This window comes from Pseudopodoces humilis, chromosome 4 (genome assembly GCF_049639895.1).
Source record: "Pseudopodoces humilis isolate 2021_Gansu_Grassland_sample_001 chromosome 4, ASM4963989v1, whole genome shotgun sequence".
Taxonomy (NCBI): domain Eukaryota; kingdom Metazoa; phylum Chordata; class Aves; order Passeriformes; family Paridae; genus Pseudopodoces; species Pseudopodoces humilis.
Genome location: NC_142203.1, coordinates 21,812,853 through 21,828,206, shown reverse-complemented (window position 1 = coordinate 21,828,206; position 15,354 = coordinate 21,812,853). Strand labels below are relative to the sequence as shown.

Sequence of the window (15,354 nt, the reverse complement as noted above, 5' to 3'; positions counted from 1 at the left end):
TCAGTATTCTACCAAGGAATGAACCAATCAGTATTGCATTGTTTCAGACATATTTCTCTCGGAGATACTTGGAGAACTAATCTGTGAAATTGATGCCTTTTAACACTGCTTCCAAATCAAATTTTACTTCATTTTCTCTTACAACTAAAAACTGCCAAAAGCTTGAGACAGAAATTTTCTGTAACTTTATGTTCATTGATTTATTTATTTTTCTCAGTTAGGAAACTAACATTTTGAATAATTTTTCGAATGGTAGCTTCTTTGGGAATGAATAAAGCAGTGCAGAAGGATAACTGATGGTCATTAAAAGTGAATTTGTATTTACCAATCTGTGAATAAAGATCTAGAGTAGTATATTGCCTTTCATTTGAAACAACCATTTAATGACAACTGAAAGTCGTCACAGATGACAGAATATACTTCAACAATGACATGGTTCAGTGAAGCTTGTTGAACACAGTTGTCTTGAGCTATTTGTTCAAGTGTTCTTAGAAAATCTGCCCAGAAATAAATGCAATCAATTTCATGCATAGTAACAAAAGCATAAAGGACTGATTTCTGTTTCAGTTCCTCAGTCTATATTAAACAATGCTGGAAATCAACAGGCACTCTGGCTAACACTTCATTGCAGGAAGAATGTGCTGGCTAGGGCCATTTCTAAACCACACTCTTTAATTTTCCATCTTTGAAGATAAAAAAAAATACAGAATCACAGAATATTCTGAGTTGGAAGGGATCCACAAAGATCATTGAGTCCAGCTCTTAAGTGAATGGCCTGTACAGGGATTAAACCCACAGTCTTGAAGCCAATAAGCACTTTGCTCTAAACAACTGAGGTAATGTCCACCTTAGTGGTTATTATGCTACCTAAAAGATCATTATCTTGATGCGTGATTTTAGAAAAAATAATTACCCTTAATCAAATTTTATTGTAGATAAACCATGATTTTCCCTTCAATTTTTTGCCAATACCAAATTGGCACATATATTTTGGCTCCAAGGATCCCTTGGAATTTTTCTGAGTCAGAATTCCCTAAATCCAAGAAGGACTCAGAGAAGTCATAAGGGACTTGGATGCAGGACTTGAAGGAATAGCAAGTTTGCAGATGACACAAAATTAGGAGGAGCTGGTTATTCCCTCTGAAGACAGAGAGACCTTGAGAAATTAGAGGCCTGGGCAATCACCAAATGTATGATGCTTAAGAAGGAAAGTGATGCATTCTGCACCTGGGATGAGGTAACCCTGGCTTTACAGACAGACTGGGGAATGAGAGGCTGGAGAGCAGTGCCACGGAAAGGACCCTGGGTTTCCTGGTCAATGACAAGTTGACCCTGAGCCAGCAGTGCCCTGGCAGGCAGGAGGGCCCCGGTGTCCTGGGGTGCATCAGGCCCAGCATCACAGCCAGGCAAGGGAGGGGATTGTCCTGCTCTGCTCTGAGCTGGGGCAGCCTCAGCTCGAGTGCTGGGGACAGTTTTGGGTGCCACAACACAAAAAAGACATTGAGGTGTTAGGGAGTGTCCAAGGAGGGCCATGAGGATGGTGAAGGGCCTTGGGGGGAAGCCGTGTGAGGAGTGGCTGAGGGCACTTGGTCTGTTCAGCCTGGAGGAGACTGAGGGGAGACCTCACTGCAGTGACAGCTTCCTTGGGAGGGGAAGAGGAGGGGCAGGCACTGATCTCTGCTCTGTGGTGACAGGGACAGGATGGGAGGGAATGGCCTGAAGTTGTATCAGGAGAGGTTTAAGTTGGATATCAGGGGAAAGTTTTTCACCCCGAGGGTGGCTGGTTACTGGAACAGGCTCCCCAGGGAAGTGTCACAGCACCAGCCTGACAGAGCTCAGGAAGTGTTTGGACAATGCTCTTGGGCACACGGTGTGACTCTTGGGGTGTCCTATGCAGGCCAGGAATCAGACTTTGATGATCCTTGTGGGAACCTTCCAGCTCGGAATATTCTGTGATTCTTCGATTCTGAGTCAGGACTGAGACTATGCTGCTGCATGACTGTCATGCACATCTTGGAAAAGAGTGAGGAAAGGAACAGGACCTTCCCAACAATGCACACCACCAGCCAGTGCTGTCCAATAAAGGGAGGTGATGGTGGCATTTCAAGGAGGAAAAACTACACATTGGGAAAACATTTGTCAGACTTTCTAATACCTCCCTTTCCAAAAGAACAAGTAATCTGAGCAGAAGTTACAGGCAGTCAGAAATAGTTAAAAAAACCGCAAAAAGCCTGCTGAAGTGAAATGCTTGAGAAGACACACTGACATCTAAACACCAGTATTTGCCTAGGATTAAAAGTCCTTGGAGTAATTTGAAAACAATGTAACCAAATACTTTCATATGTTACTAACTTATTATTCAATGCTTGCGTGAAAGGAGGAAAAGAAAACAGAAATGACAGGGCTATTTACCAAACGTATCTGCAAACAATAGTAACACTTCCATATTATTAGCCATATAGTTAAGAAATGTTAATTCCATAATGAGGAACTGGTCTGGTTTACATCTGTTCTAACAATCCTGCTGGTGAAAATAGTTGCCTATATATATACATATATATATATATATATATATATATATATATGTGTGTGTGTGTGTGTGTATATATATATAAAATATTTTTTCAAGTATAAAATTGAATCTTACCTTCTCTATAATTTTGTCTTAACTGTCTTAGCGAACTATTTTCCTGAGACAAAGATGACAGATAACTGCTTTTTAGACTGTGACATGTCTTGCCTGTGATCAATGTTTGCTTAACTTGTAGTTCTTCTAAAAAAATAGTTCTTGGGTAGTTCTACTTTCCTCTAATTAAGCAATATGAGGTAGAAAGCTGGATCAACTCTCTGTAAGATCTCCGAGTTCTTCTATTTGTAACTACTTGAATTAACAGTGGAATGCAGATATAAAATAGTATGAATGCTTCATGCTATAGTATGAAAGATTTATTATATAATCTATTTTCATAAAAAATAGCACACATCATCAATACTTTGGAAACATTATTTTAATGATCCACAGTATAGGGAAGGCAAAAGACTGTGTCAAAATCAACGATGAAAAGTTATCAAATGGGGCCTTACACAATGTTGACTAATCCAGCTCTGTCTATATTTCAAGATACTTGAGATACTGAAGTCTGTTCAGATATGTAAAGTGATAAACTTCTGTTCAGCATTATATTACTCAGTGATTAAGCAGAGTAAAAGCTGAAGTATTTCAGTACTATCTCCTATTCACCAAAATAAGTGGTAAGTAGCAACAAAATCCAGCTTTCAGTACTATTTCCACTTTGTCAATACTACTATCAGTGCAGCAGATCTCTTTTTCACTCAAGACTTTTAACCAATCTGCAATTAACTTCCACTGGCAGACACCCCAGAGCTACTGCTGTCTTCCACCAATCCCTGTATTTGCTTCTGTCAAACGCTTTTCAAGGGAATAGTACTGATGTAATTAAAATCATAATCAAAAAATGTCTGTCTGCAGAGGAAACTATGGAACAAGAGAGCTATATAGTAAATTGTCAGCATCCCACACTCTGAACAAAGAGCCCATAACCAGTATTTCTTCCTTACTATTGGACTGCATTTTACTTTATAACTAATACCTGAATTTTAAATGGAGAAAGAAGAATAGGAGGAGAAGCATGGGAGAGAATGGTGGGAGCATGTGGGGAGCAACGAGGGATTAAATGCTATGGAGAATGGCAGGGAAGAAGGAGAAGCCAAAGGGGGAAGAAGTGGGTGAAAAAGAGGAGAGGAGGCAGGAGGAATGAGAGAAGAATGGGAGAAGAAAAGTGTGGAGCAATGGTGTGACAATAGAACAGGGAGAGAGCAGGGAGAGTGGGAGTAGGAATGTGAAGAAGGGAAGGAGACAGGAAGAAAGGAGGAATGGGATGGGACAAAGGTGGAAGATGGAAGGATGCAAGGGATGAGGAAGGGGGAAGAACCAGCAAGAGGAAAGAAGAGAGAAAAGGGGTAGGGATGAGGCATGGGAAGGATAGAAGGGTGAAATGGGGCAGGACCAAAAGAAAAAGGGGAATATGGAGGGGAGAATGGAGGAGAGGATAGGGGAGAATGGGGGAAGACTAGGGTAGAATGAGATAGGGCAATTTGAGGGGGGTGGATTAGGAGTCTTCAATCTTTACATTTCTTCCCTGCTCTTGCTTGCAACAAGTAATAATGTGTGTGCAATCACTGCTGTGCCCTGTGTGGGCAGTAATCTGCAAGCAAGTATTTTAAGGAGAGCTTTGCTTCTCTTTATTGGAAAGGACAGCGGCATGTGGTAACCTGGCCTTTACCAACTCTGTTAGAAGAGAGTTTCCACTTAAGTTAAACACAGTAGAAATTTTAAAAAGTCTGAAAGGAAACATAGAAATAAAACTTGCTGAAGTATAGCATGGTTCTTAAGTCCTTTCATGTATCATCCCGTGAATTACAGATCTCCTGTTTCTGTTAAAAAAGTACTTGATGAAACAACATTAACAGAAGTTCAATTAAAAGATCAAAAAGCACAATAAACTTTTCACAGCTCAACAAAAATGCTTCTCTTAGCAGTTAATTTCTCCTCCATCAGGAAGAGAAAAATAAAAGCGGATTAATCTGATTTACAGAGTGAAAAACAACACTGAATGCACTTTTTGTCAGGGGGCAGGGGGAAGGTCTCCAGCTGGTTCTCATCTATATGCCATGATTCTTCATTTAGTTTACACTATTAAACTAAAAAACTCAGCTTTAATCTTAACTATTACAGTATGCCTTAGAGTAGATTCTATCATGTAGCATCCTTGATACAGAGTTTCAGACTCTGGCAAAACATCATCCCTCAGACTGGTCATGGCCATATGGGTAGTAAATGTATCCAACATTTTTTCATTGGCGCCTACATTATTACATCTTGTCACCAATGGTTTCTCGGGTTTTCAAGTAAATTGTTGCACATACTGTGGTTTGGAGCTGCTGAGATGAAGCCCTACATTTATCTGTATACAGCCAAATCCTTTTTTGGAACTTTCTTTTCTTCTAATGAACTAACATCTGTTGAAAAAAAAGAAACTCATGTTTCCAGAACACTGTACATAAATGAGAAAAAACAAAACAACAGGACACTGCCAATAAGCTATTGTTGCCAAATTGTACATGATTAGAATAAAAAGCCTAGAATATTATGGGTGGACAGAAACGGGGGTCATACCTGATCTGTCTTCATTTTGTGAATCACACCTTCTACATAATTCTGGGATGGTCTTGAGGGAAGTTACAGAATACTGTAAAAAAGGAGAAAAAATGTATAGAGGTAATAATTAAAAAAGATGAGAAGTAAGATTTTCAAGAGGTTCATGTGTCATGGACACTAACTAAATCTACAAACCAAGGCTGCTTCTGGCAGTCTGATGGTCTTCTTAGGTTGAATGAGAACAGCAGATGGCACCTACTTTTGTTTCCCACCTTGAGACATATGAAACAGACTTTCAAAGCTAGAGCAAAGCACCTCCTCACCTCAGATTTCTCCTTCCTACAGGTCACCAATATTCAAGGCACAAATACAACACAACACAATGTGAGGTACATCAGAGGTCAGGCCACATTCAGGCTTCATCATAAACTTCAAGGGTCTCACTTTGCCCACCTATGTACTTATTATGGTGTTGCACTGCAACAATGACCATGCTTAAAAATTAGAATTCAAGCTGTCACAAACCAGAATGTAAAAGGGATTCAGAATATCTGTGCTGTAGAGATCTGATTTAAGAGAGGGGTGTGTGTACCCACACATATCAGGCAATAGGCTCATTTCTCTAATCTTGGCTTTATTAAAGCAAACTTGTATTATTATTTTGATGTGACAAAACACATCTGATACGAATCAGCACATTATTCTATGCATTAACCATTCAAAAATGGAAAAAAAAACCCCACAGGTGCCATAGGTAGTTTACTAAACAGAATTTTTTAGTTTATACACTTGTAGAATACATTTGGAAAGATACAGGATCCTATGCTATAAAACCATACATTCTGATATGCAGTTGCTTTATAGCAAGTCTTCCTTAATAAAATACTTAAATGATACAGGAATCTCCACTTAAATGAAAATCATTGTATCTATGAAACAAATATCAATTACTTTGCTTATACAAAGAATTTCCTTATTAAAACCAGTTTTTTTAAGCTTAAATAGAAAAAAAGTATTTAGGATTAGCACAACTGAAATTTTTCTAAGAATACAAAAATACCACACATGTTTTCAAAGAAACAGGTATTTTTAGTTGGTGTGCTGTTGACCAATGAAGCAAAACAACTACATATAAAACCATATGAACTTTCCATACAAAAAAGAAATGGTGATACATTGTCATGGGTTTTGCTGACAGTTTGTCATTCAGTGTTTGACATGTTTCTAAAGCACAGCTGTCAATTTCCTTCAAAATAATCTGAATTTAAGCTCATGTGACCAACTGCAGAGTAACATACTTTTCTGTTACTCAAATGACTGTAGTTACTTCATTAAGCCTAGAAAACCTCCAAGGCCCGACTTTTTCCCTTTGCCAACCTAATTCAGGGATGTATTGAGCAACCTCAACCACAAGAAGAAACCCTCGTAAGTATTCCCAGGATCAACACTGAACTTATTAATTAAAATGTGTAGCAGCACTCCAGAACTACCCAGTGATTCCAATCCCCATCAAACAAGGGGTTTTCTATAAGGCTGTGACTGCTTCAGGATGTGACAGCCTAAAGCAAAAAAGAACAGAGCTGAGAAAGGGAGAAGGATGCTACTAAAGACAAATCAATACAAGTTAAACACAGACATGGACAAATACCATGTGCTGTGCTTCACTTTAGTCATTGTTTAATAAAGCCTGAGAAGTTAAGCTATACATCTTGCTATTTCAGCACAAAGACTTAGAATACAATGTTGAACTGGTCTAGTAAGATTCTTAAAAGAATCCAAGGAGCATGTCTCCAAGGAATATGGTAGCTTCATAAGACCAGCTGTTGCAGTTTAAACTATTACACAGTTTGTAATTCAGTTAGAAAGAGGCCTATTGTACTCTATTGATATGTGTTTTGTCAGTGAACTTCAAAAACAGAAAGCTGTCTTTTTGTCTTTTTCCTGCTCTCTTGGAAAATCAGATTTTTTTGTTTCAACATTGCTCTAAAATGTATTCAGTTAGTCGTCCCACCACCAAAAATCTATTGAATGTTTATAAATGTTATGCATTTTAATAATATTGGTTTAATTTCATTAACAGACTTCCTCCCACTTACCTCTGTCCTCAAAAAGACTTCAGCAAATTTGTATTTCTGCCTTCTGTATTTTGTGGCTAAAATGTAAAGAACCAGCTTTTGGTCCAGGAAGCAACTAAAACTACTTTTTCAAGTGGAACTTTCCCAACCATAAAAACAATCCATTCCCAGCTCTTCCCGCTAGAACTGATTTCTCACATTTCTAGCTCCAGTTCTAATCATCATTAATGTTTTCTAGCTTTTCTTCTACTGTAAAATTTCAAGATAACACAGGACATCAAAAGAAATTGAGATTGCAACCCTTCCTTGGAACAGAATTTAAGACTTAATTCTTATTTAACAGCATTTAAAATTAATTACTTCCAACTCTTCATTCAATAATTTCGAAATTTTTTTTTGCATACAAAATTAAACTCCACTTCTCACATTTCACCACTTGAATAACCACGTCAGCCAGAGCTGAGGGCCATAACTGAGGGTGTAATTGAAAATATAAGAGCTGAGCACATCATGTTACTTCATTAGTCAATGCTTAACGTGACCTTTGGTATTTAATTAAAGTCTGTTGTGGTTGATAGTGACATTCAGTAACAAACTAAGAGCTTGTTCCTAATCTAATACGTGTAATGGAATTCTTGATTACTGTCTGAGATCTGGGTTCCTTTTCTGCATTTAAGGTCTGCCTATGTCCAACCTGAAACAGTGAATTCTAATAAGTCCCTAAAGAATTTTGTAAGATGGAAGAGCAGTATCAACAGCAAATGAGACAAGAAGCAGTACCAAGCATTCCATGCAAATATAAGATATTCTCAGCTTCTTCCAGACACTGCTAATTCAGAGAAAATGGGACCTCCCTTATAATGCCATACATTTGTTCATTATGTAACACTGCACCATAGAATCTCAATTAATGCTAATGCTAACCTTTTAAATTTCACATGATTTTCAAATTTCAATGCAATGAATTTTAAACAAAAAACATGAGAAAAAATATCTTTAATAGGGCTGTTCTGCTCTGTGCCACTTGTCCACCACTTGCAGATGCACTTGTGTTCTAGAAGCATCCGAAATAACTGATGAGTAGGCAGAGAAATATTATACAAAATAGTAAAAAACCCAAATAAATTAAATTAAGAATAAAAAATTAAATAAAGATTTACTAAGTAAATTAAGAAACAAAAAAAGTTACCTTTTCAACATTCTCTTGTATCCTAAATGGAGTCAAAATACAAGCTGTATGCACAGTGCAACTCTCAGACCACATTATCACAACCATGACACCCCCAAAAGCATTAAGGACCACGTCCAACTGTTTACAGTATCAGAACTCAAATCATTTACTGCCACCAATGATCTGGACTGGATAAAGACACCAGTGACTCTGTCCTGATCCTAAATGCACAGCTCCTTGTTTTCATTTTGATACTGAAAACAGGCACCTTCCTCCATTACAGGTAATTTTTTCCCAAGTGTTTCCAAGTAAACAGTCACATTTCAGTTAATTTGTGATAGTGGAAAACAAAATGCTTCATTTATATAAAAACATATTAAATTAGTAACTTTACAATGCATTTTCTTAATAATTTATTAACTGTACAATGCCAGTGTATTTCTGAAACATTTATTTGAAAATAGCAAGATATATTGAGAAAAAGTAAAGGAACAACACTTGGCCTGATGTTGCAGGAAGATTTTTCTCAACAGTAGTGTCAAATTAAGCAGCTTCCAAACAAAAAACAGAGAAGGAAAGAGATTATGGTGTGATGCATGTGGGAAATGATCACCTCCCAAGACTAAATGTCTTTCTTACAGCTGTGCTGAGTATTTTTGCAGCACTGGTTAAGTTATTTGTACTATGTGTTGTGTGTCTTATATAGATGCTTGATATGTTATTCTTCCCTTTAGCTTCAAAGGGGACTAACACTTTTAGGGGTACAAAATGTCTGTCTGAAACTAACACTTCCTATGAACAGCTTAGTGGACATCTGCATTTTGCTTCATTCTGAAATGGGAGATGTAAGAGAGAGCTCCAGATGGATGGTAAATAAATCAATCTGCTGCAGCTAATGATTGTGCCTGCACAGCGATGCTGGACCCCGCATGCTGTGCCCAGCAGGACTGGTGGCTGGGCAGGCAAAGTATGGCTGTGTGTGAGCCTGAGGGGTGACCCAGCTCTTCCTGTGGCCAAGGAAGGGTGCAGCAGGCTCATGATGGGCCCTGTGTTGAGTAAATGGGAGGCTAGCAGCTTAGGCATACTCCTGACCATGAATAGTCTATGTCTTCCCTGCCAGGCAAGGATTCACAAGAAGTTTTTAAAGCTGTTCCAAAATTCCTGATGACTCAACAGCTGTTTACTTAGATTTGAACTCAATTACTGCACCTGCATTTCACAGACCTTTAAATCAGGCACAGTCTCACATTGGCACCACTGAGCCTGGCTTTCACTCATACAGAGCTAAGAGAATGATCAGAGCAATTATCTGTACATTCAATCTCTAACAGTTTACTTGTATCTTAGCACAAGCAACTCTGGTTATGATGAGGTTATCTTGTATTATTTCCATAAACCAAGAAATAAAATAATTTAAATTTTCTCAATTTGCCAGTGCAATAAAAATCCTGCATTTCAATCAAAGGGTTAGGAAATGTTCAGGTAACCATACCAACAGCATAAAAGTTAAGAGCAGAAATAAATTTATTGCCCAAATCAGGAGATATAGGAAAAAGGTGAAAGCATAAAACATACATTTGATAATGTATCTATTTAATGCAACCTAAAGGTCTTCTCTTCCCCTTCTTTTCTGTGAGCAGTTATTAATGAAGAAATAAATGAAAATATTCAGCTGGGTTGTTTAACATCACTGCAGACAGACTATTACTTTTCCTTAACGTAAACAAGAGCCCCAGAAACCTATTCTGCTCTCTGAACTACAGTCAAATATAATATATCATTTAGATCAAGAATGGAACCATCTTAGTTTATAAAATAAGCATCATATTTGCATTCCAGAACCCTGATGGAGATGGTAGAGGTAGCTGCTAAGCCACTCTCAATAATACTTTAACAGTCAAAGCAGTCAGTCTTCAATGACTGGGAAAAAGTGAGTATCACATTCTCTTTTAACAAGGATGAAAAAAAGGGCCCCAGGAACTACTAGTAGGTCAGCCATGCCTCAGTGCCCAGTAAGATCATGGAACAGATCCTCTTAGAAGTTATGCTGAAACACAGGGATAGCAGAGAGGTGATTAGAGATAGCCAGCATGGCTTCACAAAGGGAAGACTGTGCCTAAGAGAGTGGCATCCTACAATGGAGTGAGAGAGCTACAGATGTCATCTGCCTCAGCTTCTCTCATGCCTTTGGCATACTGTATCAAAGTACAACCTCCTTGCCTCTAATTTGGAGAGATATGGGTTTGATAGATGGACAAGGAATTGGCCACATCCAATGAGTTACAATCAACATCTCAATCTCCAAGGGAAACTCAACAATGAGTGGTCCCTCAAGGATGCATACTGCAAACAATAGCATTTAATATCTTTGTAAAGGACATAAATGATGAGCTCGGGTGCACCCTCAGCAAGTTTTCACATGACACCAAGCTGAGTGCTTGATTTACTGGAGGAATGGAATGCCATCCAGATGGAACTTAGGATGGCTTGTGGTGTGGGCCCATGTGAACATCATTAAGTTCAACAAGTTCAAGATCCCATGTCCCTGTATCCATGTGTCAGAGCAGTGCCCACTATCCACACTGACTTGGATATTGAGAGGAGCCCTGCAGAGAAGGACTTGGCATACTGGAGGATGAACAATTTGACATAAACTGGCAATGCTCACTTGCAGACTAGGAAGTCAGTCATATCCTGAGCTACACAAGAAGTCTGGCCAGCAGAATAAAGGACGTGATCCTCCCACGGACTTCATTCTTGGGAGAATCCACCTGGAGTACTGCCTTCAGCTCAGGGGTCACTGGGACAAAAAAAGACATGGATTTGCTCAGTGCATCCAGAAGATCACGAAAATAGCAAGGGGGCTGGACCATTTCTTCTGTGAAGTAAAGCTGAGAGCTTGGATTCTTTCATCCTGGAGAAAAGGAGGCTGCAGGGAGACTTTCTTATGGCCTTCCAATATATAAAGGAGGCTTATAAGAGAAATATAGAAAGACTGTTTTACAGGGACTGTAGTGGCAGGTCAAGGGGCAAAAGAAAGAACATAAACTTAGATTGAATATAACAAGGACATTCTTACAATGGGGGTAGTGAGACACTGTAAGAGGTTGCCCAGAGAAGTTGTGGATGCCCACTACACAGAACTGTGTTTGGTTTGGGTGGAAAACTAAGAGCAGAGGCTGCCTCCATGTAGGACCGGCCACTGGCAAAGGCTGAGCCCATCAGAGATGTTGGCAGTGCCTCTGGGATAACAGACTTAATAAAGGGTAAAAACCACTGAAGTTCCATCAGCTGGGATAGGAACAATAAAATATGAGACACCAAGGTCAGCGAAGAAGCAGGGGAAGACAGGTACTGCAGTCACAGGAGAATGCCATGGTAGAGCAGATATCCAGCCTTCAGCCCATAGAGGACCTCACACTGGAGTGTGTGGATGCACCCTGAAGAAACCTGCAGCCTGTGGAAAGACACTGCTGAAGCAGGCTCTTGACAGGAACTAATTTTGTGGGCAGGAGACCACATAGGAGCAGGTTTCCTGTGACCTGAAAGGTCACAACTGTGACCCTTGTGTGAGATCCATGCTGGAGCACTCTGTTCCTGAAGGGCTGTATCCTGATGCAGTCCCTGAAAAACTGTGGTCCTTGTGAAGAATACTGGAGGGAACAGCAGAGACACTCTGATAACCTGTTCTAGGTTGCAATGTAAGATGCACCCAAAAGTATGTAGTCTCTCACCATCGTCATAAGCTGTTAAAACCAGGTTAGGCAGTGTTTCTTATCCTATTATTTATGACTCCTCCCAGATAACTCCAGGGGACTATCTTCTCCTAATGGGCCATCGAGTCTTACTGTATGACTGACAAAAGTACATCACCTCTGCTCCATCCAGTGGGAGGAACCAAACATTCCTACCTGGATATAATCTGAGGTTTGGAACACAATAGGCAGCCTTATTCACTGAATTCCCAGAGGACAAGAGCTCCATAACCACCACTGGATCTTCAGAGGAAGATCAAGCCCTTCTACAGAATCACTGCTTCAACACAACCACATCTGTCATGGCAGGAGGACTGCAGCCACCATTTAATCACACTGCTACCAACACCCTGACCAACAGGGTGTCAGGTTGTATTCTGATTCTGTCAGTGTTTCTGTATTATTGAATTTATTTTAATTTTCCTATTAAATTGTATTTCTGACTTGGGATCTCCCACTGGTTTGCTTTCAAACTGGTACATAACTTGAATGCAAACTCCATCCGTCCCCATCCCCCTGTGCTTATCAAGGTGGCAAGGCAAACCACTCAGGAGTGAAGCTGAGACTACAAAGAGGGAAGAGGTGGGGAAAACATGCCTTTAGATTTGTCCTTGTTTCTCATCATGCTGTGCTATTTGATTGGCAATAAATTAGTATTGCCAAAGTTGGGTTTCTTTTTTCCCCCCCTGGCACTAATGGGTGAGTGGTGTCTCTCTCCTTAAAGAACAATCTTCTTTATGGAGTAGGAGTGACAGGTGGGAACCTGGTGACCAGTCAATGTCAACCCATCACAATGAGACTTAGAGCAACCAGATCTAGTGGAAGGTATCCCTGCCTAAGGGACAGGGAGATAGGAACTGAACAACCTTTGAAGGTCTCTTCCTACCAAAACCATTCTAGGATTCCATGATGTTGGAGAAATGTAGTTTCCTCTTCTCATGTACAAATGTAACAACAGCAACCAACCAACCAAAAAACCCCAAAAAACCACCAACCAACCAACCAAAAACCCCACAAAGGAAAATAAAACAAAACCCAAACAAACTCCCCCCACTTTCCCTTACTTACATAAATACTCGCCTTTTAAAAGGAATTCCTGTCTTTCTGTCTATCTTTTTTATTATCACACTTCGGCCAGCTTTGCTGAAATGGATGACAAGTGTCTGGACTACAAACAGTGGCTTTCTAAATGAGGTACATTTGTAAGTGCATAATCTTAACAGCCTTCTTGTTGCATTATTATTAGTCACTTTTCTGCACTGGATTAGAACCAGAGGGCTAACATGAATAATATAATTTGCCAATACAGATGCTATGCAGCTGCTCTTACAGAGCAGGCTAATGATAAAATGTGAAGGTCAGGTATTTCTAAACTGTGTATGATGAGATATGAGTATAGCACTAGAGTAAACATTAATTCGCTTGTTGATCTGGGTACTGGCAACAAATCCTTTGTCCTCTTACCTGCTAAAGCAGGGAGTAGCACTGCTACCTCAATTATTTGTGATGATTTTTTATTTAATGTTCAGCATCCACTGAAAGAACAGCCTATGAAAGTAGGAAGCCTGAGCTGTTCAGCAGCAAAGTGAGTAACCTAACCCACCAGTATGCAGCAACAGCCACAATGGGAGGAACATGGAAAGGTTACATCTATTATGTTTTACAGTTTTACTAAACTGAGTATAGAAACAGATACCAGGACTTAATCTGGCATATAATAGTAATATAAAGAAAGTTGCCCATAATAAGGTATTTACTCAATATTGGCTCATTGTCTTGTAATATTTTGGGCATTTGCCACATTCTGCTTTAATAAAAATTCAACAGTACAATAGGTAGAAAAAAAAATTCTCTTCAAAAGGAATTTGTCAGTGAATAAAGCATCTGGAATGTTTTAAAATAAATCAAGAGTCCCAAATGCTAACGGGAAAACCAGGCCCTTTGTACAAAAAAATAAAAAAAATTTACTTTAAAACTATGAAACATATGGAAGGAGATTGTGGCATACTTTCATCTGAAAATTGAATTAATAAATTCTCTTGTAGGAGATTTAATTTATGTATTCGAGTCTATTTTTATCAAACACCGAACATACGAACAACTCCACAAAAAGCAGAAACACTGACAATAGGAGTAGTACTATGAGTAACAGAGAAATACACAGTACCAGTGGCTCCCAGAAAAGCACTAAACATGCATAACAGTAACACAGTACTTTTGCTTGCAATTAGGGCTTTTATTTCTGACACTAAGGATCACTGCTGCCTATGAATCCCTTGAAGTCTTTCTATCTCTTTCTGTACACTACCACATCACCTGTTGATAAAATCAAGCTGTACTGGGAAATGGCTACTGGTGGAAAGGGCTGTTGAGGGTTAGGTGTCCTTTTTTTTTTTTGTTTTGTCCTTCTGGCCTGCCCGGGGAATTTTTACCCATTATGTGCTGGGACAACCTAACTACCGGTACTTAGGGGTGCTCACAACGGACAAAGAGTAGCCGGGCCCAGGGGTGGGGGAAGGGGGCAGAAAAGGAGGGTGGGGACAGTTTTTTAGCTGGCTTTCTTCGGCTTCGGGGAAAGACGTTCGTGTGCTGGGTCGCAGAGCTGCTGCAGTGGAGAGAAGGGAATTTTTCGCCATCACCCAGACAGAGCTGCTGCTTCTTCTCCTTCTCCCCTCTTGGTTGGTGGCCTCGCACCCCCTGTCCTGCCGGGACGTGTGGCAGTGCCAGCCACCGCCGCGGAGCTGCTGATACACCTCAGCCACCGGCCCAGGATCTCAGCTCGTCCCTGCTGTTTCCAGCCGACTGTTCCTTGGAGCCCTGCAGGAGCACCGGGACTGACTGCCCGAGGGGGTTTGTGAAACAAAACCTCTCCTCCATCCCATCTCAGCCGAGAAAGCTGTCCCGGGGTCCCTGGTTCTGTGTTCTTGTTAATGCTGTAGTTATTGTTTGTTTGTTTGCCTGGTTATACTAGTAAAGAACTGTTATTCCTATCCCCAGATCTCTGCCTGAAAGCACCTTGATTTCAAATTTATAATAATTCGGAGGGAGGGGGGTCTACATTCTTTCATCCCAAGGGAGGCTCCTGCTCTCCCTAGCAGACACCTGTCTTCTAGAACCAAGACAAGGGCAAAGGTGAGAGAAGCAGTTTTTTTACAGCTGAAATACACTTGATTA

The 15,354-nt window shown here is 40.0% G+C and overlaps 1 protein-coding gene across 3 annotated transcripts in view; it reads right to left on the bottom strand.

Moving 5' to 3' along the window:
• Positions 1-15,354, bottom strand: part of SNCAIP (synuclein alpha interacting protein) — an 88,028-nt gene that overhangs the window by 36,175 nt on the left and 36,499 nt on the right. For all 3 annotated transcript variants that reach the window (XM_005528122.3, XM_014257072.2, XM_014257071.2), the window contains exon 3: positions 5,198-5,270. In XM_005528122.3, coding sequence (XP_005528179.1) covers positions 5,198-5,270 — 73 coding nt within the window. The remainder of the gene's footprint in view (positions 1-5,197; positions 5,271-15,354) is intronic.